Raw genomic sequence first — 27971 nt, 5'->3', positions numbered from 1 at the left:
TATATTTAAGCCTCTATGCCGAAATACCTCCGCCAACATACTGCGGTATCCCTTAATAGTTGACACAACCAGATGACATTCTTCTTTGAGGAAAATAAGGAAATCCGCAATTTGGGTCACAGAGGTACTGGAAGAGGAAATGTTCTTCCTCTTGCACCAACGTCTGAAGACATCCCACTTTGACTGGTATACACGCAAGGTGGAAGGTCTCCTCGCTCTTGCGATTGCTTTAGCAGCTGTTGCTGAAAAGCCTTTCGCTCTGACCAAACTTTGGACAGTCTGAAGCCAGTCAGACTGAGAGCGAGGAGATTTTTGTGGGTTACCTGTCGAAGTGGGGTTGTCTGAGTAGATCCCTCCTTAGCGGGAGCGATCTTGGAAGGTCCACCAACCATCCAGTACCTCTGTGAACCATTCTTGGGCCGGCCAAAAGGGAGCGATTAAGGTCATTCTCGTTGAAATCGGACTCTACGAACTTCTTGATGGTTAGCCCCAGGATCTTGAAGGGGGAAACGCGTAGACGTCCAGTCCGCTCCAGTCTAGAAGAAGAGCATCTATTGCTAATGCCTCTGGATCCGATATCGGAGAGCAGTAAGTATCCACCTCTTGTCTTTGACATGGCAAAGAGGTCTATGTGTGGCCTGCCCCATAACTTCCACAGGCTCTGGCATACATCCAGATGAATAGGGTCCACTCTGTGGGAAGGACCTGATCTTTCCTGCTGAGGAGATCTGCTCTTACATTCCTTTCTCCCTGCACGAACCTGGTGAGAAGCTTGATTCCTCTTTCTTCTGCCACAGAAGACGGTCTCTTGCTGTCTCGTACAGGGAGAAGGAATGCGTCCCCCCCTGTTTCCTGATATATGCCAGAGCTGTAGTGTTGTCCGCGTTGACCTGCACTACCGATCTTCTGACTTTGGGCTCGAAAGCCTTCAGAGCCAACCACACAGCCATCAACTCCTTTCTGTTGATGTGCCAGGCTACTTGGTCCCCCACCCAGGTACCTGACACTTCGCTGGTTCCAGAGTTGCCCCCCACCCCGTGTCCGACGCGTCGGAGAACAACACCAGGTTGGGGGTCTGGGGTGGGATTGAAGAGACAGTCCTTTCGCAAAGAGGTTGGGGTCTGTCCACAAAGAGATGTTTCTTGACGTCCTGGGATAACGACAGGGAGAACGTCAAAATCCTGAGAACGACGACTCAATTCCGATGAAGCAAAGAATTGGAGCGGTCTCAGGTGCAACCTTCCTAGGGAAACGAATTGCTCAGCGAGGAAAGCGTCCCCAGCAGACTCATCCACTCCCTCACTGTGCATACTTCTTTCCCTAAGAAGGTTGTTTTACTCTCTCGAATCCTCGGGCTATCCTTTCCTGAGAGGGAAAAGCCCGAAAACTCAGAAGAGTTCATCTGTATCCCGAGATACACACACTCTTGCTCGGGAATTAGTGACGACTTCTTGAAATTGACGAGAAGTCCCAACGCCTTCGTCACAATTCTAGAGTTACTTGTAAGTCCTTCAAACAACGATCTTCTGAATTGGCCCTTATTAGCCAATCGGCGAGGTACATGGATATCCTCACCCCTTTCAAATGAAGCCATTGAGCCACATTCCTCAAAATCCCGTGAACACTTGAGGGGCTGTCACGAGGCCGAAAAACAGAGCCCTGAACTGAAAAATTTTCCCCCCCATCATGAATCTGAGAAACTTCCTCGAGGAAGGATGGATCGGTACGTGGAAGTAAGCGTCCTGTAAATCCAAGAAAACCATCCAGTCCCCCCGGACGAAGTGCTGCCAGCACTGAAGAAGGCGTTTCCATCGTGAACTTCTTTTCTACGAAGAAGTTCAGGGCGCTTACGTCCAACACCGGTCTCCATCCCCCTGAGGACTTCGGAACTAGGAAAAGGCGGTTGTAGAAGCCTGATGAATGATGGTCTGTCACTAGTTCGACAGCCCCCTTCTCCAGCATCTGATCTACTGCTAGATGGAGAGCTTGATTCATGATGGGGTCTCTGTACCTGGCCGTCAGTCCTTGGGATGTCGTCAAGGGAGGTCTTTCGATGAAAGGGATGAGGTACCTCTCCTCAAAATAGAAAGGGTCCAAGGATCCGCCCCTTTTTGTGGCCCAGACTTCTGCAAACTCTAAGAGTCTGGTGCCCACCGTTGTTTGAAGGACTTGCAAGTTATTTGGGGGCTTTAACAGACTTGGCGAAAGTCTTACCCCTTCTTGAAGGTCTACGACCTCTAAACGTAGAGGTTCTTGATGAAGACGCCCCTCGAAAAGGGTTCTCGAACACTTGCCTTTTCCTTCTTAGCCTTGGTAGGGAAGGAAGGGCGAGGGTTTTCTTGCCGACTGTGCCAAAAGGTCCTGGGTGGCTTTAGCCGAAAGTGATCTCGAAATGTCCTGCACTAGATGTTTAGGGAACAATGAGGCAGACAGAGGAGCAAACAGCAAAGAAGACCTCTTGGGCATGGGAGACAGACTTCGTTAAGAAGGAACAACAAACAGACCTCTTCTTCACGATCCCGGCCCCATACAGGGAGGCGATTTCACTCGCTCCGTCTCTTACCGACTTGTCCATACAAGACAAAACACACATGAGATCTTCTGGCGAAAATGACTCTGGCATTTCAATTTTCTTGGCTAGGACCCCCAACGACCAATCAAGGAAGTTAAATACTTCTAGCATTCTAAACATGCCTTTTAGCATGTGATCCAATTCATTCATTGCCCAAGTCGTCTTAGCAGAGTTAAGGGCAGTTCTGCTTGTCGAATCTACCAGCGCCGAAAATCCGAATCAGCCGAAGACGGTAGACCCAATCCTAAGGACTCTCCTGTTTCGTACCAGAAACCACCGCGCTCCTGATAACTTCGAAGGAGGAAAAGCAGAAACATCGTTTTCCCCCCGCCCCTTCTTCTTTGGAAGCCATCCAGGAACCAAAACTCCTCAGTGCCTTCTTCACTGAAAGAGTTGGCTTCATCCTCACACAAGAACAACTCTTCGCTGTCTTCGCCGTTGAAAAAAGTGAGTGAGAAGAAGGAGGAGCCGTAGGAGTAAGGGAATCCCCAAAAACTTGCAAAAGTAGCCCTGTAAGCTTCTTGTAAGAAGACACAGCAGCAGAAGTGTTCGGTTCCTCATCCGAACCTTCTAGGACGTCTTGTCGAGGCGAGCACGGAAGATCCTTAGGTGATGAAGGATCCTAGTAGGAGTTGAGCGAGAGGTTGGAGAAACACCCTCTCTTAGAAGAGTTCACATCCACTGGAGAACGATGAGAAGATCTGGGTTGTCTACGATGAGACTCTCTTCGAGGTAGACAGAATCTCAGCCGAAGGAGAGGTAGGGCTCCTACTCCGAGAATCCTTGGAAACATCCACAGGGCGCTTACGAGGAGGCGAGCGCCTACTAGACTCTTTGCGCCTATCCTGAGGCGAGCGGCTGCCAGGAGAAGAGCGCCTATCGGGAGCAGAGCGCTTGCGCGGCTCTCCATACCTGTCCAGTTGAGTACGATCAACGGAAGTTCGACTGGAAGGCGAAATGCGCATACTAGGAGAGGCTGCTTGCGAGACTCTTGACGTCTAACAAGAGGGTAACATTCAGGAGAAGGGCACTTCAAAGCTAACGAGCGCCTACCTGGAGAAGGGCGCTTCCGAGATTCCTGGTGCCTACCAAGAGACAACGGTCAGGAGAGGTGCGCCTAGAAGCGGGAGAGCGCCTTCACGGAGAAGGGCGCTTGAAAGACTCTTGTTGTCTGCCCCGAGGAGAATAATCAGGAGTATGACGCCTTAAAAGAGACGAGCGCCTACTAGGAGATCGATGTGCAGTAGGCTCTTGGCGCCTACCTTGCGGGGAGCGGCTAACAGCAGGCCGTCTATCATGCACACGACTCCTACCAGACTCATGACGCCTGTCAGGAGAGAAGTCACGATCCGACACTCGAGGAGAGTGACATCTGGAAGAAGAACGCCTACTTGTATAAGGGCGCCTTCTAGGATCTTGAGGCTGCTGAGGAGAAGTCTCACGCGAGGGAGTTGAAGAAATAGTGTGATGAGCAGGTGCAGTGCGCTTACCGGAAGAACGGAATCCAATCTGGAGAAAAAAACTTCTTTCTCCATAGAGCGTCCTACCGATGTTTGGCGCCTTGAACTCGAAAGAGAGCCAGGAGAGCGAGGGCGCTCACAAGTGAGCCCCTACCTTCATACGAAACCTCCCATATGAAGGAGAACGCCTAAAAAGAGGAGAACGATCCTCTGAAGAGCGGCGCCTAGATCTCTTGATCGGAAGAGAAACGTCCTTCTTCCTACGTGATCTAACTGCTAGAGAGTCTGCTAGCGCCGTGATCTGAGCTTGAAGTCCTGTGATTACTCTCGTAGGAGAATCTTGTTGTTCTTCCTCGGAAGCAGGCGCCGAGCGAGGAGCGTGAGAAGAAGAACGATCACAGGATTTCTTGGGTTTCTTCGCCTCCACCGACGATTCTTCCGGGAAAACCTCCGGACTAGAAGCCAAAGGACTGCCGGGAGCCTTCCAAGCCCTCTTCAACGGGCGCGACGCATCCGGGAGTTCCAACCTCTCTTCGGAGAGGGAGAAGACGAGAGGAGAAGCATCATTGCGTAGGAGCTCCTTCTTGTAGCGATCCGAGGCAGCCTGGGAGCGTACTTCAGGATCTGCCGAGGGGACGCCTGATCGGTGGGGGGTTCTCCCTAGCCCTCTTGCGGCTTTCGACTTTCCTACTCCACTGGAACTGGGAGTCTGGAAGAGGTCTAGGCCTAGAGGCACTAAGGAGCCGGTCAGACGCACCCTCCACAACACTGGGGACACTGCACTGATCACTAACACTCTCCTTACCTACCTTCCAACTGACGAATCTTCTGATCCATAGAAAGAATCGTGGCTCTCAGAGCTGCCGCCTCCGAAGGCGAATCTTCGGCTTCGGTGCGGGGAGCAGGGGCTGCAACTGGGAAGAAGGTTCTAATTCTACGTTAGTATTAGGATCCACATCCAACTCACTCATTCTAGATCTACTAGAACTTCTAGAGGAAGCCTTACGCACTCTATCACGTTCCAACTTCCTCCAACATAAGAAGAGAGAGCCTTATATTCTTCTTCATTCAATCCCTTACATTCACTACAAGGGTTAGCAAAAGAACATTCATTCCCCCTGCATTTCATGCAAACCGTGTGAGGGTCTACCGAAGCTTTCGGCAACCTCACCTTACATCCTTCATTCACGCAAACCCTAAACAAAACCGAAGTTTTAACTACTGAATCTAGGTCAGGACATCGGTTTAAAGAAAAATCAAAATCAAATCAAACCGGTCCACAATCAGCGTATGCCAAGCCAAACAAAGCGATTACGTCACCAAAAGAAGTCCAAATTAACTCCAGGCAAGTGAGAATCGAAAAACTATCGAGAGGAACCGACAACAGTTGTTATCGTTCCCGCGACAGAGAAAAATCTGACAAGCAAACGGGAGTGGTTCGTACATCCGCCACCCAGCGGCGGGTAAGGTAGACCACCTGACCTACCTGTCGCGTGTGCCGCAAGATTTGAAATTCTGTCGGGAACGTCGGAGACTATAGCTAAGCTAAGTATATATCTGCCAGGGAAGTTCATGTACAAAATAAATAAATACAGTAAATGATGATGCAACTGGTTTTAAACTTGGGTAGAAGTTATTATATGTTTACGCTTGTGTGGTTTTGTGATTTTTTGTTGAGACGCAGTTCATCTGTCACCTACACACTACTATAAGCAGTAATAATATTTTTTTGGTTTCATCATACGTCTGGCATCGTGTCATACTGTTTATTTTGCTCCAAACTCTTCAAACCGAAATTACAGAATGATTGGAAGTCCCTATCTGAAAATGTTAAATCGGAAACTCCTGGAAGGTTGCAGGGAGTACCGATTAAATATACTGCGTCATCCACAATGACAGCAGCCTTCAATCGTCGTCTCGCACTATTCTGCCCGAGTTACCAGTTACTCTATTCTACGAAGGAATAGGTTTGTTACTATTATCGATCAGAAGGAAATTCTCAAGCAGGCATATTTAAGCGAAACAGAATTTGCTAGATGTAGAAGCTGAGTTGGTGTTGTTGTAACAATACCTTTTAGTGTTGTCCTTACACCGGAAACTCCTGGAAGCTTGCAGGAAGGATCGATTAAATACACTTAGAATAACAGTCCTTTCCGAAAAGGACAGTTCAAGCTTCTTATGATATTGGACATAAGACTTCATGGACGTAGTCTACAAGTCTTTTTCCCTGGATGAGCCTCTGACTAATGAATGAGAGCTCTTCCGAATGAGAGCTTATCCGCTTACGCGATAAAATGTTATTAAGATCTTTGTCAATGAGAACTAACCCATTTACATGACAGAAAGTAATCCAGGAATTCGAGCATATAGTCTTCCTGATTCCCGCAGAAATCGAGGAAGGGGCAGGATTCCTGATCAGAGACTGGGCTTACGGCAGGTAGGACCTTAATGTTCCTCTTCGGCAGCGCAGTCCCGAAAGCAGACGAGGCGTTTTATGACACCGAAATCTGCTTAAAGTTTTTCTGGAATTCATCAAGCCATGGATTCTATTGAACGCTCCCTTCGTAGAAAGCGAAGTGGACATCTTGACAAGACCAAACTCCTTCCTCCTCTTCTACAACGCCCACTGCGAGAGAGGAGAGCAAGGGATCCTCTATCTGAAGGAGGGTTCGAAGAAGAAATTCGGGTATGCCTCACCGCTAACTCCGAATCTTTTTTAAGTTCCTGTAAAGGAACGTCCTGTGGAGCGTCCTGAAGAACGTCCTCTTGAAGAGAGTTCTTGCAGGAATCCTGCCGAACGTCTTGATGCGTAGGACGCCTATCGTTCTGAAGAATGTCCTGGCAAGTGCTCTGCCGAGCGTCATGACGTGTAAGATGCCGAGCGTCTTCAAAAGCGTCCTCGCTAGCGTCCTGGCGAGCGTCCAGATGTGTAAGACATCGAGCGTCTTCCAAAAAGCTTATCAATGTTTATGACGTTGAGCGTCTTCCAGAGCGTCCTGGTGAGCGTCTCTACGTGTAGGACGTCGATCAAGAGACGTCCTCGCGAGAGTCTTGCCGAGTGTACGTATTGGTGCATAGAACACCAAGGGTTCTGAACGGCATCTCAGAGAGGATCTTGTCGAGCGCCCTGATGCATGAAAGGCCACCCGAGAGGCGTCCTGGAGAGCCGCACGCTGCTCCTGAAGTGTGAGAGCACTATAAGAAGACGTACGGCTATCGTCTTCAAGACGGGCCTTAAGGACCTTCGTTACCTTCTAACAAAGACGGTGGCCACCTGTAATGCAAATGAACATTTCCAGAAACGCGCTCAAAAAAGGAACGCCGAGCGTTCCGAAAGGCATCCTCGCGAGGTGCTTGCCGATCGTCCTGATTGCATTCTTTGAGCGCCTTGAACAGGGTCCCGAAGAGGAGAGCCACGAACATCAAGGGAAGCGTCATAGTGAATGACGTGACGTGGCGAACCCAAAAGCGTCAACACGAGTAACCTGAGAGGCTTCCTGGCGGGGGGAGCGCCGCTCATGAAGCGCGAGCGTCCTAAGCAGAAGTACGGTGATCGTCATCAGGACGAGTCTTAAGGACGTTCGCCACTCTTGACAAAAACGACGGCCACCTGTGCGACATCTTGCGTCTTTGTCACGCTCATCGACACTGCAGAAGGGCATTTAACCCCTTCTTTACCGGGTGGGTGAGCAGAATGTAAACGTTGGTTCGCTGCCGAACTGAATCTCTCGTAGTGACTCCATTTTGTTTTAGGAGGGTGCCGATCGTAAAAATATTTGCCAAAAATACACTAATCAAGACAGGCTAATGAAATTATCAGGATTATTACACTATAATAATGCATATTCTCTGTTAGTTTTATAATCCTACAGGGAAAATAAATGATTTTATGAAAAAATGCGAAACTCAGTGTCCCTTGTACAAGGGACACTGGTGGTCGGTGAGAAAACTAGTCTTGAATAGAAATTCGGTCTTACAGAATGGTTGGTATATCGCACCTGGAACATGCACATAAAGTATTATCAAAATAGAACAGTAAATAAGCACGTAATAACAAAAACAAAAAAAAGAGCAAAAACTAAAGCGAAAGCCCCGCCAATAAATATGGACATCGCAAATTTTATAGTATATCTTTCAAAAATGGTCGATGTCATTTTCTACGTTTTCTAGATTAGTTTTCATCACAGAAAACAACTTTAGGGGCATCAGGGGTATCTAAACTAATTTTTCAAGTTTCTTGTCCTCAGAAAAAAATAGCTTTTTTCGCTTTTTCTCTGGTTTGGTTTTTTATATATAAATTTACTATATAGGCTTTATTTTTACCTTCATTTATCTGGTCATTTATCTGGTGTTCATATCTTTTATTTGTAAAATGTAATAAGTGAATAAATAAATAAATACAGTAATGATGATACAACTGGTTTTATACTTGGGTAGAAGTTATTACATGTTTACGCTTGTCTGGTGTTTGATTTTTTGTCGAGACGCAGTTCATCTGTCACCTACACACATAAGCAGTAATAATATTTTTTTGGGTTCATCATACGTCTGGCATCGTGTCATACTGTTTATTTTGCTCCAAACTCTTCAAACCGAAATACAGAATGATTGGAAGTCCCTATCTGAAAAGAGGTGTTTTGGTGGTACTATGGCGGTACCATTTCCTTTATGCACCCGGTGCGGTGTAGTAGACTTGAATGGTGGTACCCCACCTACCTCCAAACAAACTTTCGGTAATGAAAGAGGTTAAAAGGATGCCTGTGTGTTCTTGGTATGAGGAATGCTTTGCCCTTCTCCTGTCAAAAACTAGGATAGTCTGTCCAGCGTAGCTACCGAACCAGAGTCATCTCTGTCCGCTGACAGAGCATCCCTTAGGGACGAGTAAGAGGCGTCTTGGCGAGCTGTTTGACTATGCAAAGCAGCTTGCCAGACGTCAAGCTTATCAGCTTGAACAATATCCTGTTTCGTAGTAAAGCGAACGTCACATAACGTATACGGAGCGCCATGAGGAGAGGAGGGAGGGGAGCGTCTTGGAGAGCAGGAAAACAATCCTTGCTACAAGAGTAACCAAAAACGTTCCTTCTCTCGATAGAGCGTTGAGTGTATTCGAAAGGCGTCCTCGTGAGGGTCCTGCCTTATGGACATTTTTTTATCTCTTGACAAAGACGATGGCCGCCTGTGCGACATCTTGCATCTTTGTCACGCTTACTGATGTTAAGTCATGCCGAAGGGACGCCAGATCAGTACTCTGACGCTCCCTCCTGACGAGAGAGAGGACGTGAAGCGTCCTCCTCTATAAGCTTCTATTTAAAGGGCGTGAGTCCTTCCGAGAGCTCCAACCCCTGTACGGGGAGGACGCCTTGGAGGACGAGAAGCAATCCTTCAGGATTCGTGTACGTGCACGATCTTTGGCAGCCTGGGAAGCGTCTTCAGGTCCTGCCGAAGGGACGCCAGATCGGTGGGGGTTCCTCGTAACCCTCCTTCGGTTTTCGACATGCCCTCTCCCTGTGGTCCTGGGAGTCCGACAGAGGTCTAGACCTAGAGGCATTATAAGGCCGATCTGACGCCCCCTCCACAACACTAGGGGCAAAATCAACATCACTACACTCACAACACTGATTGGAGAGCGAGCACTTTAGATTCCAAGATTACTTGATGTAATCCACCATAATAGAAGGGGCATTACCTCTCACAGACACTTCCTCTAGGCCCGTAAGCCATACCACAGGGTTAGGCAAAATAACATCTACAGGAGGTTAGTAGGTTCATTATCTAACTTTGTTTTACTGTAGAGGAAGACCTCCTGATTCTATCACGCTCTAATTTGCGTACATACGAATCATACGTCTTCTTTCGGAATCAGTCAACATTACACTAATTACATTGATCTTTCAACAAAGAAAACATGTAAACGTCATGTATACTAAGCGAGTGTCTACCGAAGGTTTCGGTAGCCTCACCTTACCCCTTGCAGACAACAAAGTCTGAAACTAGGCTAACTAGATTCAGACATCATATGCAATAAAAAAATTTAAATTAATTTATGATAGCGTATGCCTAGCCACAAATCCAAGTCAATCATCCAAAAGATAATTAGGATACTTAAGCGGCAATGAAGTTTCAAAATCCTAGGCGGAGGTACTGGAAACAGTTGTTTACAGCACCGGCGACAGAGAAAAATCTGAATAGAAGATGGGAATGGTTCCTGATATCCGCCTCCCAGCGGCGGGAATGGGTACTAACCACCTGGCCGCCCACTGCGTGTGCCGGGAGTTTTGAAATTCTGTCGGACTTCGGAGAATACAGCTATATATATATATATCTGTCAGGTAAGTTTCATGAACAAAATGGTATTGTTATGATACAATAAAGTTTTATGCATACTTACCTGGCAGGTATATATATAGCTGTATTTTCTGAAGTCCGACAGAATTTAAAAAAACTTCCGACACAGCAGTGGTCGGCCAGGTGGTTAGTACCCATTCCCGCCGCTGGGAGGCGGGTATCAGGAACCATTCCCATTTTCTATTCATAATTTTTATTTCCACTGTCCCCCTGAGGGGAGGTGGGTGGGTTACTTGAATATATATATATCTGCCAGTTAAGTATGAACAAACTTTATTGTATCATAACAATATCATTTTGCTCATGAACTTACCTGTCAGATATATAATATATGTTGAACCCCACCGTTGGAGGTGGGAAGGGACAGAATAGAAGGATTTTGGGACACAAATGCATGCAGATGATTTACATCTTGGTTCCACCTGTTAGCATAGCCGACTTCGTGATTACTGTCACCCCAAGTCTGCTTCTGCTTTACTAGAGTTGCCAGCGAGGTAGAGACCTATGAAGCTGGTGCACTCCAGATGATCTGTCAACGGGGGCGTGACCACAATGTGACTAGACCATATTGACCATACCATGAGGGCTAAGAAGTAAAATAAAATATATAATATAAATTAATATATCAACCTCCATGACTTCATAGCAAAGTTAATGTTGTGTTAAATAAGGCTTCAGAGTTAAGAAGTCCGCCGTTGTCAGGGGGGGAGGGGGGGACTCCACAACTAAATTAAGAGCTCTTCCTAACCATTTTCTACAGGATAGGATGAGTAGTACTTCTTGCCCCCAAGATTGTGTCTGCAGACACGTATGGCCCTAGCGAGCAGCAGATCTTATATGCCATCTTCACATCTCGCAGGGAGTGTGAAGTGAACCAGAGTTGCTTCGCTAAAACATGGTACTCAGGATGTTGCTGAGTGCCATGCTCTGTTGAAATGCTTCCGAGGCCGCGCCCTCACCTCGTGAGCATTCAGATAAAAAGCTTTCAAATCTTTGTGCAAACACAATGAAGGAGCATTTTTTGAAAGAACTCCTTAACCCTAAACCCAGGGTGTACTTCGATATGGGCAAGTCTGGTCTTTTTCGGAACACTGCAGATTGCCCGACTGACTTCGACTTTCTTGATTTTAAGTAGATAAAACTTGAGAGACCTGACAGGGCACAAGGACTCTCTCTGGCTCCTGCCCACTAACTTGTGCCATCCTTGCTTCCAAGATCCTGGCCCAAGGACAAAAAGGGTTTCCATTCTTAGGCCATAACGAAAGGCTTAGAGAGCACACCTCCTTGTGTTCTCTAAAGCCAAAACTTGTGACGATGGCTTAAAATCTCACTAACCCTCTTTGTCGTATCTAGGGTGGTTAGAAGAATGGGCCTTCCTGATCACTACAAGAAGTTAACAGGCAGGAGAGGTTCGAATGCTTTGACATCACGAACTTCAGACTACGTCTAAGTTCCATATTGAAAGCTTCGATCCGGAAATGCACAGTCTGTACTAAAGTCAGGTGAACGACCAGTTGACCAGTCAGACGAATCAAGGACAGCAAGGCTGGTACCCTGAGACCAAAAGGCACTATTCTTAGCTGAAGGATGAGTGTCTGGACTGCCTGGGCGATTCAATCTAAGCAAACCTTGGGGGTGTATCAACGCAACCCAACGTCGTCCGCAATCGACTTCGTCAATAAGAAACTCAGGGACTACTATATGTCGCCTGATCTCGCACGAGTGTCTGACTCCGAGAAAACAGGCGAGGCAAAAAGTAGATGGTGAGCTAGAATCGAGATTCCACAGACCTCAATGATCGTGAAGGTCTTTGTTGTTTGACAGATGCAAATCTGTCAAACAACATTCTCTGTTGTCTGTTCGCACTGGCAGAATTTTCAAAACTCTCGGCAACCGCTAGACCACTGGTAGTTCAGGTGATCTCCCCCACGTTCCCGTGGCGCTGGTACTTGGAACTATTCCCGTTTTTCCTCAGATTTTCTCTGAACCCTGTCTCCTGAGGGGAGGAGGGTGGGAATTTAATTATATATACCTGCCAGGTAAGTATGCATAAAACTTTATTGTATCATAACAATATCATTTTTATGCATGACACTTACCTGGCAGGTATATATATAGCTGATTGACACATTTGGAGGTGGGTCACAGACAGCAACATCGTCATAATTCAAAAATTAAACTAATTTTTAAAATTATTTATTAAGTTCCTTACCTGCTAAGGTAGCTGACTTCGTAGGTCCTGCCTCTTAGCCTGCTAAACCTTAGTAGCTCTCAACTAGGATGTGACCTGTTTGTTGAGAAAGCTAATAACAAGGGTCTGACAACTGGACGGGACCAATTTGTTGACAGGAAACCCTAGCCCTCTCTACCAGGGAGGGGCATTCATGCTAGGTAAGTTAGACCACCTGAACCACACACAAAGCTAACGTAACACATTACACTTCACATACTGAAGAGGAAATAACCCTCTCAGACAACCATAAAAAGAACACCACTTAATTAAAATACCTAGCATGTTAGTAATCTATCGTTGCTGCCGTCGATCGAGACGATTCGTACGGACTTTTGCAATCCTGTAACGAACCTCTAGATGATCGTTACATTCTACGCCTGTTGTTATAATAGGCTCTTTCTCGTAAACTCGAGCAGGGACCGAGAGAAGATACTTCTTAAGATATGAGAGAGCTGTGGAATATCAGAGTTGATGTGGACCACTGGTTCCAAAAACTCGTTTCGAGGACTGGAGGGACTACCGAATTGCACTGCCTGGGCGATTTTTACTTCTTTCAGATTAAGATCCAGGACATCTGAAACACTATCCAGATGTCCGGCACCTTCTTTCTATCATGACAGCACTGAGAGATGTTCAGAATAATTCCTAGATCTTGAATAATATTTCAGTTTCCCGGTAGGAAAAAACTGTGGTCTGAATTGCAGTCTATTCGGGGAAACAAACTTCTCAGGAAGGAAATGGTCCCCAACAAGCTCATCCATTCCCTCCCCGAGGTATGCTTACTTCCCTATAAGGCTGCGCTTTGCCTAAGCAGGAGAGCATATAAAAGTGCAATGTTGCGGTAGACTCGTAGTTCTATACCGTGCGGTAACGAGCACCGAAACGAAAGGATTAAGAGATAACTCTGTTGAACATAGTAAGGCAAAACTAATGCAACGTTTATTCATTCACGTAAGAAATCCCTCAATCTTAGGCTAAAGTCCGTGATTGTAGGATAGAGATACAGTTAGTCAGTCAATCCCGCAGGAGAGACGTAACCGCCAGCACAGAGATACGGTTAGTCAGTCAATCCCGCAGGAGAGAGAGACGTAACCTAACAGCGCATGACAGCGCACGATCTGTTACTGGTGGCTCGGTTGGAACTTGGACAGTCAGAACACAGCAGCAGCCAGCAGCTTACGAACGTCGTCTCTTAACTTTATGTCTGGGTTGCCAGCTACCCTATTCTACGAAGAAATAGGTCCGTTATTTTTTGAACAAAAAGAGACGCTCAAGCTGGTATATTAAGCGAAACAGAAAACGCTAATATATAGATGCGTTTGTGTCGTCAGAACACTACCATACAACGGTAAAAGATAAATCGGAAACTCCTGGAAGGCTGCAGGGAGTGACGATTAAATGTCCTTAAAATAGTAGACAATAGACCTCTCGGTTGCCATCCGAAGAGGTAACTACAGCAAGCGTGTATGACTTGGAACCAACCGAGTAGTAAAATAACGCAAGGCAAAAAATTTTATTATATCACAATAAAGTTTGTTCATACTTACCTGGCAGACAATATATATAGCTGAATTCGGAAATACAGCTACATACATATCTGACAGGCAAGTTTCATGAACAAAACTTAGAATCGAAGCAGACATCTCAAGCTTCTTAAGATACTGGACATAAGCGTTCATTGACGTAGTCTACAAGTCTATTTCTTGTACGAGTCTGCGAATGAGGAAGGAGAGCTCTTCCGAACCTTGTCCTTATTCGCTTACGCAATATCAAGTTAATGAGATGTTTGTCAATGAGAAACTAACCCATTAACGGTACAGAGAGATATTTTGTCAATGAGGGGAGACCCACTTACTTGACAAAACGATAGTATATTGTCAATGGGGAAAAGTCACTGAATTGACAAAACGTAATCCAGGAAGTCGAGCCTTTTATTTTTCGATTCCCGTCTCAAACAAGGAAGGGACAAGAATCCTGTTAAAAGACTGGGCTTACGGTAGGTAGAACGACGATGCTCAATCGGCATGGAAGTCTCGACTAGAAACTAACAAAATCTATCATCTGAAAAACCCTTTCAGATGGTCTAAAAAGCTTTTTAAATTTATTTTTGGCAGTATGGCAAAGGAAGTCTTGTCCCTTGCGCTTTCCTGAAGAGCGTCCTTTTGATGAGTGCCTTTGCAAGAATCCTACTGAACGTTTGCCGAAAATCCTGACGTTCAGGACGTCGAGCCTTTACATAACCCGTAACTGTCTTATCTCAAAGTCTTGACTGAGGTAGAGAAAACGAGATCTTCCCTTGAGCTTTCCTTAACTCCATCCACCTTTGCGAAAGCAAAATAATATTGACAGAGACCTCTTTGAATTCACGAAACCCGAGGTCTTGCTGGGTTTCGAAGACGAAGTTCTGTTCACTTTCTTGAGGCTCAAATCTTAAACAAGAGCTTGAAGAGTTCAACGACTTCGGTGCGCGCTTCGCTTCCAAACTTGGCGGACTGTTCTGGTGCGCGCTCGGCGTCCTGGGGAGCGCTCTGACGTCCAGGACGGACGCTCGGCGTCCACTTTGGGTGGCGAGGACGCTCGGCGTCCTGTGCGCGCTCGGCGGCCACTGGCGAGGACGCTTGGCGTCCACTGGTGAGTGCGTCCATCCGAGCGTCCTGTTCAAGCCGATCGTCCAAATAAGCGTGCAGAAAAGCGTCACGCTCCTGACAGGCGTCAAAACAAGCGAGAGAAACTGCCTTCTTTTTCCTATTTTCTTGGTGGAAAGAAGTACACGTGATCAGGCAACTTTCGCCTTCTTACTTCTCACTGAAACACATAACGAGGGAGAAGCAATCCTTCAGGATTCGTGCATGTGCACGCACTTTGCAGTCTGGGTATTTTCATCAGAAACTGCCGGGAAGGCACGCCAGATCGGTTGGGGTTCCCTGTAACCCTCCTTCGGCTTTCGACATGCCCTCTCCCTTGGTTCTGGGAGTTCGACAGAGGTCTAGACCTAGAGGCGTTATAAGGCCGATCTGACGCACCCTCCACTACACAAGGGGCACTGTCACTGCACTTAGCCACTTCACTATTGCTCTCTAAAGCAAACACTTTCGATTCTAAGTTACGAATCGAAATAGTATAAGATAAAGGGCAATAACCTCTACAGACACTGTTTTAGGGCCCGAAGGCAACATTACAGGGGTTAGGCGTACAAAAACAGAAGTAGAACTCTTCACAACAATGAAGGAGAGCGATCACCTCTCGCAGACATAGTCATAACCCGTAGGCCATACTACAGCGGTTAGGCAAAATAAAGTCTACCGGAAGGTTAGCAGTATCACTACCCTGACTTTCGTAATTGATTAATAGCGTACATACTAAAACTTTTTCCTTACGGAATTAGACACGTTTACTGATTAATTGCGTACATACGAATCATACTTTTTTCCTTACGGAAATAGACATGTTTACTGATTAATTGCGCCCCCCAAGTGCGGACTACCGAAGCTTTCGGTAGCCACACCCTATCTTTGCAGACACCCTCTGAAACTAGCCTAACTAGATTCAGATATCTTATGCAAAAATGAATCAAATTCAAATCAATTTAAGATAGCGTATGCTAGCCACAAAATCCAAGTAAATAAATTAAAAGACAATTAGGATACTTAGCGGCAAATGAAGTTTCCAAAATCCTAAGCCGGAGGTACTGAAAACAGGTGTTTTCAGTACCGGCGACAGAAAATTTATGAATAGAAAATGGGAATGGTTCCTGATACCCGCCTCCCAGCGGCGGGAATGGGTACTAACCACCTGGCCGACCACTGCGTGTGTCGGAAGTTTTTTTTAAATTCTGTCGGACTTCAGAAAATACAGCTATATATATACCTGCCAGGTAAGTGTCATGCATAAAACTCCAATTTTATGGCGCTAGACAAAGGCCATAAAACCAGATCGCCATTAACTGGGGACTGCCTGTAATACTTTTGTATCGTTAAGATTATGAGATCATATACAGTGGTCCCCTGGTATTCACGGGGGATGCGTACCAGACCCCCCGTGAATAGTTAGAACCCCCAAATGTTTGGAACCCTTATAAAAATGCTAAAACAGCCTATTTTCTTAGTTAAAACTCAAGTAAAACCCACTAAAATTGTTCATACTTGGTTTTTTAATAGTTTTATCACAAAAAGTGCATTTTGTGATGAAACTGATAAAAAAGTCAGAAATTTGTGGATATTTCTCATAGAAAAATACCACGAATATGCGAATTTTCCGCGAATAATGCAAGGAAACGTTCCCGAGAGAAATCCGCGAATGTGTGAGTCCGCGAATCTGGAGAACTGTATTTCCAAACTACAAAAAATAAATCTCTAAACAGTTAATAAACTGGCCTTATACAAAGTATAAAAAAAACCTTAAAAAAATATACAGGTAATTATGCTAAAAAACAAATAAACACACACACTTTCCTTGTCTCACCTCTCTTAATTCACGAATCTGCTCTGCTAAACCACCAATCTGATTATAGGTAACATCACCAGGATCTTCATGGCTCATGTTGTAAACTAATGGATCAACTTCACGGGGTAAATACCTCATGATTGTGAGAGTTGTCATGTCCAGTGCCACACGAGTTCCTGACTAAAATAAAAAAGGAAACAAGCACTGAAGATGTATACTAGCAAGTTTATAATTAATGAAGATATTTCATACAGTATGATGTACTTGCCAAACTGAGCTACAAATAAACTATTTTACAGAGATTTTTAAAGTTTTAAATATAACTCCATATTAAGAATTCCTTTTAAATATTACAGAAAACTTTACTATTGATTGGCTGATGTATATCATCAAGAAAATGAAAAAATAAGAAACAAACTTGTGCAATATCTAACTTCTGGGCAAAACCTATCCCAGCCCAAAGTAATGTAGTATCTACACTATGACTCTATTTAGCTAGGATTTGATCATTTCAGTAATTAAACAGTGCAATATTAGCACAATCTCACCTTAAGTTTGGCCTTGTCAAGCTGTCGCCTGCAACCAACAACATATCTAGGGCCATTAGTTGCCTTTACAATGAATTTTTCTTCAGTCAGCTGCTTGAGAACTTCTCCTACAATTTGCCCTACACTTTGGAGGGCTTTTAAATCATTTTCACTTTTATCATATTGCTTGTCTAATTCCTTCTTCTCTTCCCGAACTGAAAACAAAAGATCAATGGAAATCAACAGGCTCCTGAGTACTATTCTTTCTATATTGTAACTTGTTACGGTCACTCAAGTTTCTAATAATTTCAGCTCCATTTTCTACTCAGAGTAGGAACTGAAATAGCAAATTTGCAACCCTCAGCATAAACAACAAAATAATATTCATGGTGCATAATGAGTGCATTTGAGTCGTATTTTTTTAAGAGAATCTGAGACACCAAGCTTTATTTTCTAATGCTGAATGCCTTTTAGAACTTGAAATCAAGAGATTAATGATAATCATAATATACACTAAATGATGTAGTACGTATATACAAATGTATTACAACTCAGCAAACTTTCAAATGGTTCTTTACCTACATAATTTCAAATACAGTAACTGACACCATGTCTCATATATAATTAAAAAGACTAATCTTTATATTTGAGCAAACATATTAGTACAAGGAAAATATTTCTCCTGACTTTAGCCTCACTTTTCTGGAGTCTTCATGATACTGTGGTGACTATGTACTGAGATGTACATAATTCATGAGTCCTTTTAAAAATTTATCTACAAGATTCAACAACCAGATCACAACTCAGTATTCAGGATAACTCTATTTAGCATGAGAATACTGAAACACAGTAGGTTTACTATAATAATAATAATAATAATAATAATAATAATAATAATAATAATAATAATAATAATAATAATAATAATAATTGGATAAGTATCAAGATCTGAAAAGAAAATAAGAAGGATATGGGATATGCCAGTGGAAATCGTACCCATAATCATAGGAGCACTAGGCACGATCCCAAGATCCTTGAAAAGGAATCTAGAAAAACTAGAGGCTGAAGTAGCTCCAGGACTCATGCAGAAGAGTGTGATCCTAGAAACGGCACACATAGTAAGGAAATGATGGACTCCTAAGGAGGCAGGATGCAACCTGGAACCCCACACTATAAATACCACCCAGTCGAATTGGAGGACTGTGATAGAGTAAAAAAAAAAAAAAAAAAAAAAAAAAAAAATAATAATAATAATAATAATCTTATGTACCAAAGCACATAAGATCCAACGGTACATGAACAGGAATAAGGGATACAAACAGAACAAACTATTCGGAACCAACCAGAAAAGACTACACAGCCAACTAATAGGGGAAGACAACCACCAAGAAATTCCTGAAGCCGAAACAAGTAAGAGACTCTGGGAAAACATATGGAGCAATCTGGTATCACACAACAAACATGCAACATGGCTCCAGGAAGTCAAGGAAGAAGAAACAGGGAGAATAAAACAAAGATTCACAGAGATCACGTCAGACACAGTCAGACACCAACTAAAGAAAATGCCACGGTGGGTAGCCCCAGGTCCCGATGAAGTCCATGGATACTGGCTCAAAAACTTCAAGGCCCTACACCCACGAATAGCAGAACAACTCCAGCATTGTATCTCAAATCACCATGCACCCAAATGGATGACCACAGGAAGAACTTCCTTAGTACAAAAAGACAAGAGTAAGGGAAATATAGCCAGTAACTACAAGCCTATCACCTGCCTACCAATAATGTGGAAGTTACTAACAGGTATCATCAGTGAAAGGCTATACAACTACCTAGAGGAGACAAACACCATCCCCCACCAACAGAAAGGCTGCAGAAGGAAGTGTAGGGGCACAAAAGACCAGCTCCTGATAGACAAAATGGTAATGAAGAACAGTAGAAGGAAAACCAACCTAAGCATGGCATGGATAAACCATAAGAAAGCCTTCGACATGATACCACACACATGGCTAATAGAATGCCTGAAAATATGTGGGGCAGAGGAAAACACCATCAGCTTCCTCAAAAATACAATGCGCAACTGGAATACAATACTTACAAGCTCTGGAATCAGACTAGCAGAGGTTAATATCAGGAAAGGGATCTCCCAAGGAGACTCACTGTCCCCACTACTCTTCGTAGTAGCCATGATTCCCATGACAAAAGTACTACAGAAGATGGATGCCAGGTACCAACTCAAGAAAAGAGGCAACAGAATCAACTATCTGATGTTCATGGACGACATCTAGCTGTATGGTAAGAGCTTCAAGGAAATAGATACCCTAATCCAGACTGTAAGGATTGTATCTGGGGACATCAGGATGGAGTTTGGAATAGAAAAATGCACCTTAGTCAACATACAAAAAGGCAAAATAACGAGAACTGAAGGGATAAAGCTACCAGATGGGAGCAACATCAAACACATAGATGAGACTGGATACAAATACCTGGGAATAATGGAAGTAGGGGATATAAAACACCAAGAGATGAAGGACACGGTTAGGAAAGAATATATGCACAGACTCAAGGCCATACTCAAGTCAAAACTCAACGCCGGAAATATGATAAAAGCCATAAACACATGGGCAGTGCCAGTAATCAGATACAGCGCGGGAATAGTGGAATGGACGAAGGCAGAACTCCACAGCATAGATCAGAAAACCAGGAAACTTATGACAATACACAAAGCACTACATCCAAGAGCAAATATGGACAGACTATACATAACATGAAAGGAAGGAGGGAGAGGACTACTAAGTATAGAGGACTGCGTCAACATCGAGAACAGAGCACTGAGGCAATATCTGAAAACCAGTGAAGAAGAGTGGCTAAAGAGTGCATGGGAAGAAGGACTAATAAAAGTAGACGAAGACCCAGAAATATACAGAGACAGGAGAATGACCAACAGAACAGAGGACTGGCACAACAAACCATTGCACGGACAATACATGAGACAGACTAAAGAACTAGCCAGCGATGACATGGCAATGGTTACAGAGGGGAGAGCTAAAGATGGAAACTGAAGGAATGATAACAGCGGCACAAGATCAGGCCCTAAGAACCAGATTTGTTCAAAGAACGATAGACGGAAATAACATCTCTCCCATATGTAGGAAGTGCAATACGAAAAATGAAACCATAAACCACATAGTAAGCGAATGCCTGGCACTTGCACAGAACCAGTACAAAGAAAGGCATGATTCAGTGGCAAAAGCCCTCCACTGGAGCCTGTGCAAGAAGCATCAGCTACCTTGCAGTAATAAGTGGTACGAGCACCAACCTGAGGGAGTGATAGAAAACGATCAGGCAAAGATCCTCTGGGACTATGGTATCAGAACAGATAGGGTGATACGTGCAAATAAACCAGACATGACGTTGATTGACAAAGTCAAGAAGAAAGTATCACTCATTTATGTTGTAATACCATTGGACACCAGAGTTGAAGAGAAAGAAAAGGAAAAAAGGGATAAGTATCAAGATCTGAAAATAGAAATAAGAAGGATATGGGATATGCCAGTGGAAATTGTACCCATAATCATAGGAGCACTAGGCACGATCCCAAGATCCCTGAAAAGGAATCTTGAAAAACTAGAGGCTGAAGTAGCTCCAGGACTCACGCAGAAGAGTGTGATCCTAGAAACGGCGCACATAGTAAGAAAAGTGATGGACTCCTAAGGAGGCAGGATGCAACCCAGAACCCCACACTATAAATATCACCCAGTCGAATTGGAGGACTGTGATAGAGAGAAAAAAAAAATAATAATAATAATAATATACTTAGGGAGCAGACCCTCTCTCTCAAGCATACTTTATTAAAATTAATGGCTACTTCAGCAGCGTTACACTTGTAGAGATTCTTCTCTATTTTCCGAATAGCGGCTTTTTCCATGCTACTTAAACAGGCTGGTAGAGTGCCTACAGAGGTTATGTTTAAATAGTGTCAAAATTGGTGTATATATTTGAATTTTACAGATGAACTATGATATCATAGTCATCAAAGTCATTAACATTATTCTCTCTCTCTCTCTTTCTTGAAGTGAGCTTTCATCTGGCGCTGGAAAATAGAGAAGAATCTCTACAAGTGTAATGCTGCTGAAGTAGTCATTACTTTTAATAAAATAACATAATAATAATAATAATATTAATAATAATAACTAACAATAATAATACTGGCACTCTGACGTCATTGAGTTTATATAAAGATCAAGATTTGTTTAAGCTAGGGATTCCTCTGATGGGGGTAAACTGACGACAAGGATGCACTTCTCCTAAGTACCTACTAGGGTACAAAAATAGACAGACATGAATAATGGAAGAGAAGGGAGTAACGTGTTCAAATCATGTATAAAATACCCCCAAACAACCTCCAATTTGACATCACTGACAGAAAGGTATCGAAACGGCCTAACCTTGTTCGAGTCCCACCCCTAAAGCATTTTTTAGGGGGCCTGCCCTCAACTGGAAGGTAATATTGCAAGACATATAGGGCAAAATTATGAAGTGAGAGCACGTCAGTACACCTACTACACAAATACTATTAGAAATGGAATAAAAATAAAAACAGAAATAAAAGCTTGAAATAATATAACACTTATAAAACAAATGAGGAAAAGGGTTATATATAACTTATTGTAAGAATCCTCCCAAATTCTTCACTCGGTCCTATCACAATGTAGGGTTAGTATTGCAACATGACTGGCTAAATACATGTCCCACCCCCCAAAAAAAAATCCCTCCACCATTTCCCTCACTTCAGAGTTGGTGCCTGAACCAAACGCTCCCCTATAACATGGTGCATGCGAGGTAGTATTCAGCATCGTAAAACTAGTAGAAGTATAATAGGTGGATTTTGCCTATGAATCGGTTACATTCTCGGTTTATTTGTCACTTATTTCTGCTTGTATTTTGCATTCCAAATGTCATAAATATGAGAAAACAATACAATAACATGGGAAAAACTTCTCTAAAGTGATTTACCTCACTCATAACCCCGCTTTCCCCATCGGTCCCCCTTACCCTAGGATAGAGTTCAAAGGTAAATTACAGCCGAACACCAAAAACCTAACGTCAAATTGTTAATAGGGCTAAGCACCCAAAATACTATAAGAAACTGCAATTTCTAAAGAAATACCCATCAAATCACTCTTACTTAGATTAACCCTCCTAGGTACCTACTACTAGGGTAAATGACCGTGCTGCGACATAGCGGCCACCTTCCCTAAAAAGTACTTGTATTTGCAGCCATGAGCATCAGTCAAGAGTTGTGGCCCATCTTGGAAGCACACAGTGACCTCTACGCTCCTCTCAAAGTAAGTGTTTTCTCCTAAATTATGAAAGAATTTAAGCGCTTTTTTGGGAAATGGCCATGTTTTGAGACAGGTGGCTGCTAAGGGAATTTATATCCTTAATTTGTGACTCAGGAGAAAAAAAGCTTACTTCAAGAGGACAGTAGAGGTTTTAGGGTGTTGCTTCGACGGATGCTGGCTCTTGACTAGTGTCTATTCTGGGTTACAAAACGTGCTAAAGTACCTTTACAGGAAGGTGGTCGCACTACAGTAGAGGCCAGCCATTCGGTATTTAACCCTAACCTACCTACTAGCCTACTACCTAGGCTAGGTTGAACACGAAATTCCTAATACTAGGTATCTAGGTATTCACCCAAAATCATAGGTAGTCTACAGAAGCAGTCCGCACGGACTTAGAACAATTTTTTGACGTTCTGAATAAGCAAAATGGACCACAAATGTAGGTAGCCTATTTACTTACATTTTCTAAGCTTGGAATCCACTTCCCTATGCTCAATTAATCTTCTCCGATAATCAGCGAGGCACTGATCTCGTTCCGCAGTCATTTTGACAAATTATCCTCCGAATGTAAATAACATCACCAACTGGCTGACTGGCGAATAGTAACTCAACAGAAACATTACTGGAGGTCATTTATTGAATATTAGCTGTGGTCATAATTCATCCATTATATATGCTTATAAGAAATACTCTTTTTTACCAAATAGGCACACGTTATACAGGGTCACCCCATATAAAAATGGGAACCAGCTGGGAAGAAGAATTACAGGGACACTAAATAGCCTATCAGTAGGACGCCATTTTTTAAGATAACGAGACAGAACAGATTTCATTATATCAAACCAGGTACTCTACCTTGATGTCAACTACGCTACGAAAAATTACCTCAGCCAAGAGGTTGCAGATTTCCAAAAGAAACTAAACCTTTCGATATTTTGTAAATATTAAAGACACGTTTTAAGCCAAGAATCAATCCAGGTAGGTCTCCGCGTAACAGAAAAATAAACAACTTTGAGGCATTATAACTTGAGGTCAGCTTATTTTGGTTCATTATCATCATTCATCTTCTTTTTGTATTCAACATAAAGAACGGATAAAGTGAAGGAAGATGGACCTGTATGAAAAAAAAACCCTGGATAATGCAAGTAAAAGAGTATATGAAAGAACTAAACATAAACTTAAGTAAAATTGAAGCAGTTAAAGACAAACAGTTAAGATAAATAATAAACAATTGGGACAGAAAAGCATGGCAGAAAGAAATGAATGAAAAGTCAACGTTAAGAATCTACAGAAAATATAAAGAAAACATAAGAGAAGAAATCTGGTATGACAACACTGAAAAAACAATGCTGATCAGTAGGGCCAGACTAGGTATACTGGGATTAAATGATGCAAATAGGGTAAAAGGAGAAGATACAAAATGTTTATGTTGTGAGGAACAAAACGAATATTTAGAGAATTTCTTACTTTACTGGCCAGCATACAATGACATTAGAAATAGATATAGCTTTATGCAGCAACCATATCAAGAAAATAAAGAGGAATTAGTAGCAAACATACAGCTACTACTACTACTACTACTACTACTACTATGGCGAGAAGAGGTTTGGTGGAATAGGGACACTTTTCTTCGCCGACGATGGATTAGTTTTAGCAAGTAATATAGAAGATGCAAGAATAAATATAAAGATTTTAATAGATATAGGAAATAAATGTGGGCTAGAAATAAATAAAGAGAAAAGCAGCATCATTATTTTCAATATGAAGGATAAACCAGAAGAGATAGAGAATATAAAAGTGAGGGGGAACATAACATATTTAGGAATAAAGATAAATGATTCAAGAAATCTGATAGAAAAAAGCTGCAACAAAGTTCTAATAGGTAAAACATTCTGGAAAAGCATAGCTCTACCATCAGTCTTATATGGAACCAATGTGGTTAATCTAACAGACCTGGAAATAGAAAAATTACAAAGAATAGAGAATGGGGTATATAGGAAAATATTAGGAGCATGTAGAAGTACAGTAGTAGCCACATTACGGGGGGAGATAGGAGCATCTTCAATGAAAAGTAGAATTATGAGTGGGAAGATAAGCTATGTAAATAATACTTTAAATGGACGGAAAGAGATACTGAAGAAAATAATTACAGATATGCAAGAAAAGGAAAGAAAATGGTGGAAAACAGTGGAAAAGTACATGCATGAAGTTAAAATAAATTTAAGAAAATTAGAAGGAATGTCCAGAACAGAAATAAAGGACAAAGCCAGAATATGGGACACAGAGAGGTGGAAAGAAGATTTGGAAAATAAAGTGACTATGAATATATATAAAATGTGGAAAAGAGAAATAAAAGATGAAGAAATTTTTGATAACTCTACTGGTTCAATAATTCTCTTCAAAGCCAGAACCAACTCTCTTAATTTAAATATAGCAAAAAGGCACCAGAATGAGAACACCTGTTGTCATTTTTGCCATAATACAGTAGAAGACATATTTCATTTCCTCTTATATTGTTGTACTTATAGAGAAGAACGTGTTAAAGCAATAGGGCTACAGCAACTCTATGAAGAGAAGGAAAGTGACATAGTTGAAAAATTTCTATTTACAGGTAACAACGAAGTAAGAAAAAAAACCATATACTTGATGTGGAAAAAAAGAGAGACAAAAAGGAAATAGCTAAACAAATAAAAAAAAAACCTCAAAATTAAGAGGCGCCGTTGCAAAGGTATTGCCTCGACTCATAACTAGTACTACGCTTTTGATAGAAATCATAGAAGGCAGTGGAGAAGGCACATCAGGCATCCGAGCAGGGCTGCCAGATGCTTTTGGCAAAAAGTATCACAAACACTTAAAAGTCGCAAATTTCATGATGCTGATCAATTTCTCTCGTACATCAATGAATTTCATCCAAATATCAAGTTTACATTAGAAAGAGAGGAAAATGATCGATTACCATTTTTGGATGTTTTGGTGTTTCGAAGTGGTGATAGCTTTAACACTTCCGTTTTTAGAAAAAAAAGACTTTCTCCGGCCTGGGTTCAAACTTTTATAGTGCTTGTTTTTATAATTCTAAACTTGATTAAATTTTTACCTTGCTCCTTCGGGCTTACACTCTAACCTCTTCCTGGGATTCGTATCATAAAGAAATATTGTTCTTGTTTAAATACTTTTCCGATAACTGGTTTCCCTCGCATGTTTTCTTCAAACATTGCAAGAATTTTCTAAATAAGAAACTATCGGACTCCCCTTCCATAAGCAGTGTTCCACGAAAGAAACTATATGCCATTATTCCATGCATCCAAGACGACAAATTTAGAAGGAATCTCAAGTCTGCAATTGTAAAACACTATGTTGCAAGTTATACTAATTCCAAAAAAAAATCCCCTTATAATAGGATAACTTTTCAAATTTAAAGACAGCCTTTGCCCAATATTGCAATCTTCAGTCGTATATAAATATACTTGCCCCGAATGTGACTAAACGATTGCTAAAGGTCAGAGCTGATTCACATAATGGTGTCATTCATATGGCTGCAGAGTGTCCAATCCAGAATTTTCTAATATCAGAAATCATGCAAAAATTTGTAAAACCACCATCAATTATACTGAATTCTCTATCTTGGGCCAAACAAGCCGTTTACACGAACTGCTTATTTTAAGAGTCGTTATTTACTAAGCAGTTAGTGCCCAAGTTGAACTCACACATCACAGCGCATCTCACCCTCAAATACCTTTCGCGCTCAGGTAATTCGTTGGTTTGGTGACAACAACAACCCACCTCGACCCCGGTAGCATTGTAGTGCTTTTGACAGCACGTAGCCAATCTATAAATCATATCACCTTTCCGTGATTCATATACATATTTTAGTCTTTTCGCTTTTGCTAAAGACTGTTTGTTTTTCCTTACGACTGTCATTCGTAAGTATTTCTGGTTCCTTCTTTCCCCTATGTGATATCTTAGTAGAGTGGTTCTTCTTAAATTAAAGGAGATGATTCAAACGGATAAGTTGGAAATAGTACAACAACTTTATTCTGTAACTCCATAACAAGAGAGACAGTTCAGTCGTGAGACCGTTACGTTTGATCGATAGGAATGAACTGCCATATTAGAGCATCACGTTGATAGCGAAACATTAGCTATCTCAGCGATTCACATAAAAACATACGTAGTCCGCCGGCTCGGAAGTTACAAGTTTCCGGCGTAGGTTAACAGGTCAACCGCTTCCCATGGAAGGTGTGTTGTAAAAGGTTGACAATATACAACATGATGACATATCAAACAAACCTAAACCAGGCTACTGCAGACATCGCATAGCGTAATCTAGATCTGCCTTGGTCACGTAGGACCCTCCTAATGCCAATGACCTCAGGTCATGGGTTTTTATTTACAGATTATGTAATTCTAAAATGTATTTATTACATTAGGCTCGGACAGCTACCATTCAAGCCTTGAATAACAAAAGTTACTTTAAACATGGTTTCTTAGGAGCGTGCTCGTAACATATGTTTAGGTATAAACATAACAAGTGATTAAATGCATAAAAAGGTTCTGTTACATACCCTTTTGGACATATTCATAAACAAAGATAAATGCATGGAAAATCTAGATCCATGTTTGGTAATAATAATGATTAGGTACCCAAAAATAATCAAAAGGTAAAAATCAAAAGGTTAACATGTATACATGATTATTATGATAATAGGTAACCTGATTAAGAATAGTGGTTACTGATAGATTATGGTAATAGGTAACCTGATTAAGAATAGCGGTTACTGATAGATTACAACATGATCATGGATAATTGTTAAAGAGTACTTGTCACTCTTTGTAATAGGTAAATATAATGGTACAATTGTATAATAGTATAATTGTGCACAGATTAATATATAGGGCTGGTATATTTTATTAGGTGCCCGAAAAATACCTTTAGGAGTATATTAATGTATATACATTGGGCTATAATATTTTATTAGGAGCCCGGGAGATACTTTAACTGTTCAAATGCAAAGGCGTGAGTCTTTCTTGTCCTACATTTTGCCAGCATAC

General features: G+C 42.4%; 1 protein-coding gene across 1 annotated transcript in view; it reads right to left on the bottom strand.

The window, feature by feature from the left end:
- LOC135198280 (26S proteasome regulatory subunit 10B-like) overlaps window positions 1-23555 on the bottom strand; it is a 30662-nt gene extending 7107 nt beyond the window's left edge. The window contains exons 1-3 of the mRNA XM_064225854.1: window positions 23383-23555; window positions 17602-17795; window positions 17072-17233 (exon numbers count right to left, since the gene is read on the bottom strand). Of these exons, the coding sequence (XP_064081924.1) occupies window positions 17072-17233; window positions 17602-17795; window positions 23383-23467 (441 nt within the window). The 5' untranslated portion in view covers window positions 23468-23555. The remainder of the gene's footprint in view (window positions 1-17071; window positions 17234-17601; window positions 17796-23382) is intronic.
- Window positions 23556-27971: the final 4416 nt, after the last annotated feature.

The sequence above is a fragment of the Macrobrachium nipponense genome, chromosome 23 (assembly GCF_015104395.2).
Source record: "Macrobrachium nipponense isolate FS-2020 chromosome 23, ASM1510439v2, whole genome shotgun sequence".
Taxonomy (NCBI): domain Eukaryota; kingdom Metazoa; phylum Arthropoda; class Malacostraca; order Decapoda; family Palaemonidae; genus Macrobrachium; species Macrobrachium nipponense.
The sequence above is the reverse complement of the archived record's forward strand: the minus strand, read 5'-3'. Positions and strand labels throughout refer to the sequence as shown.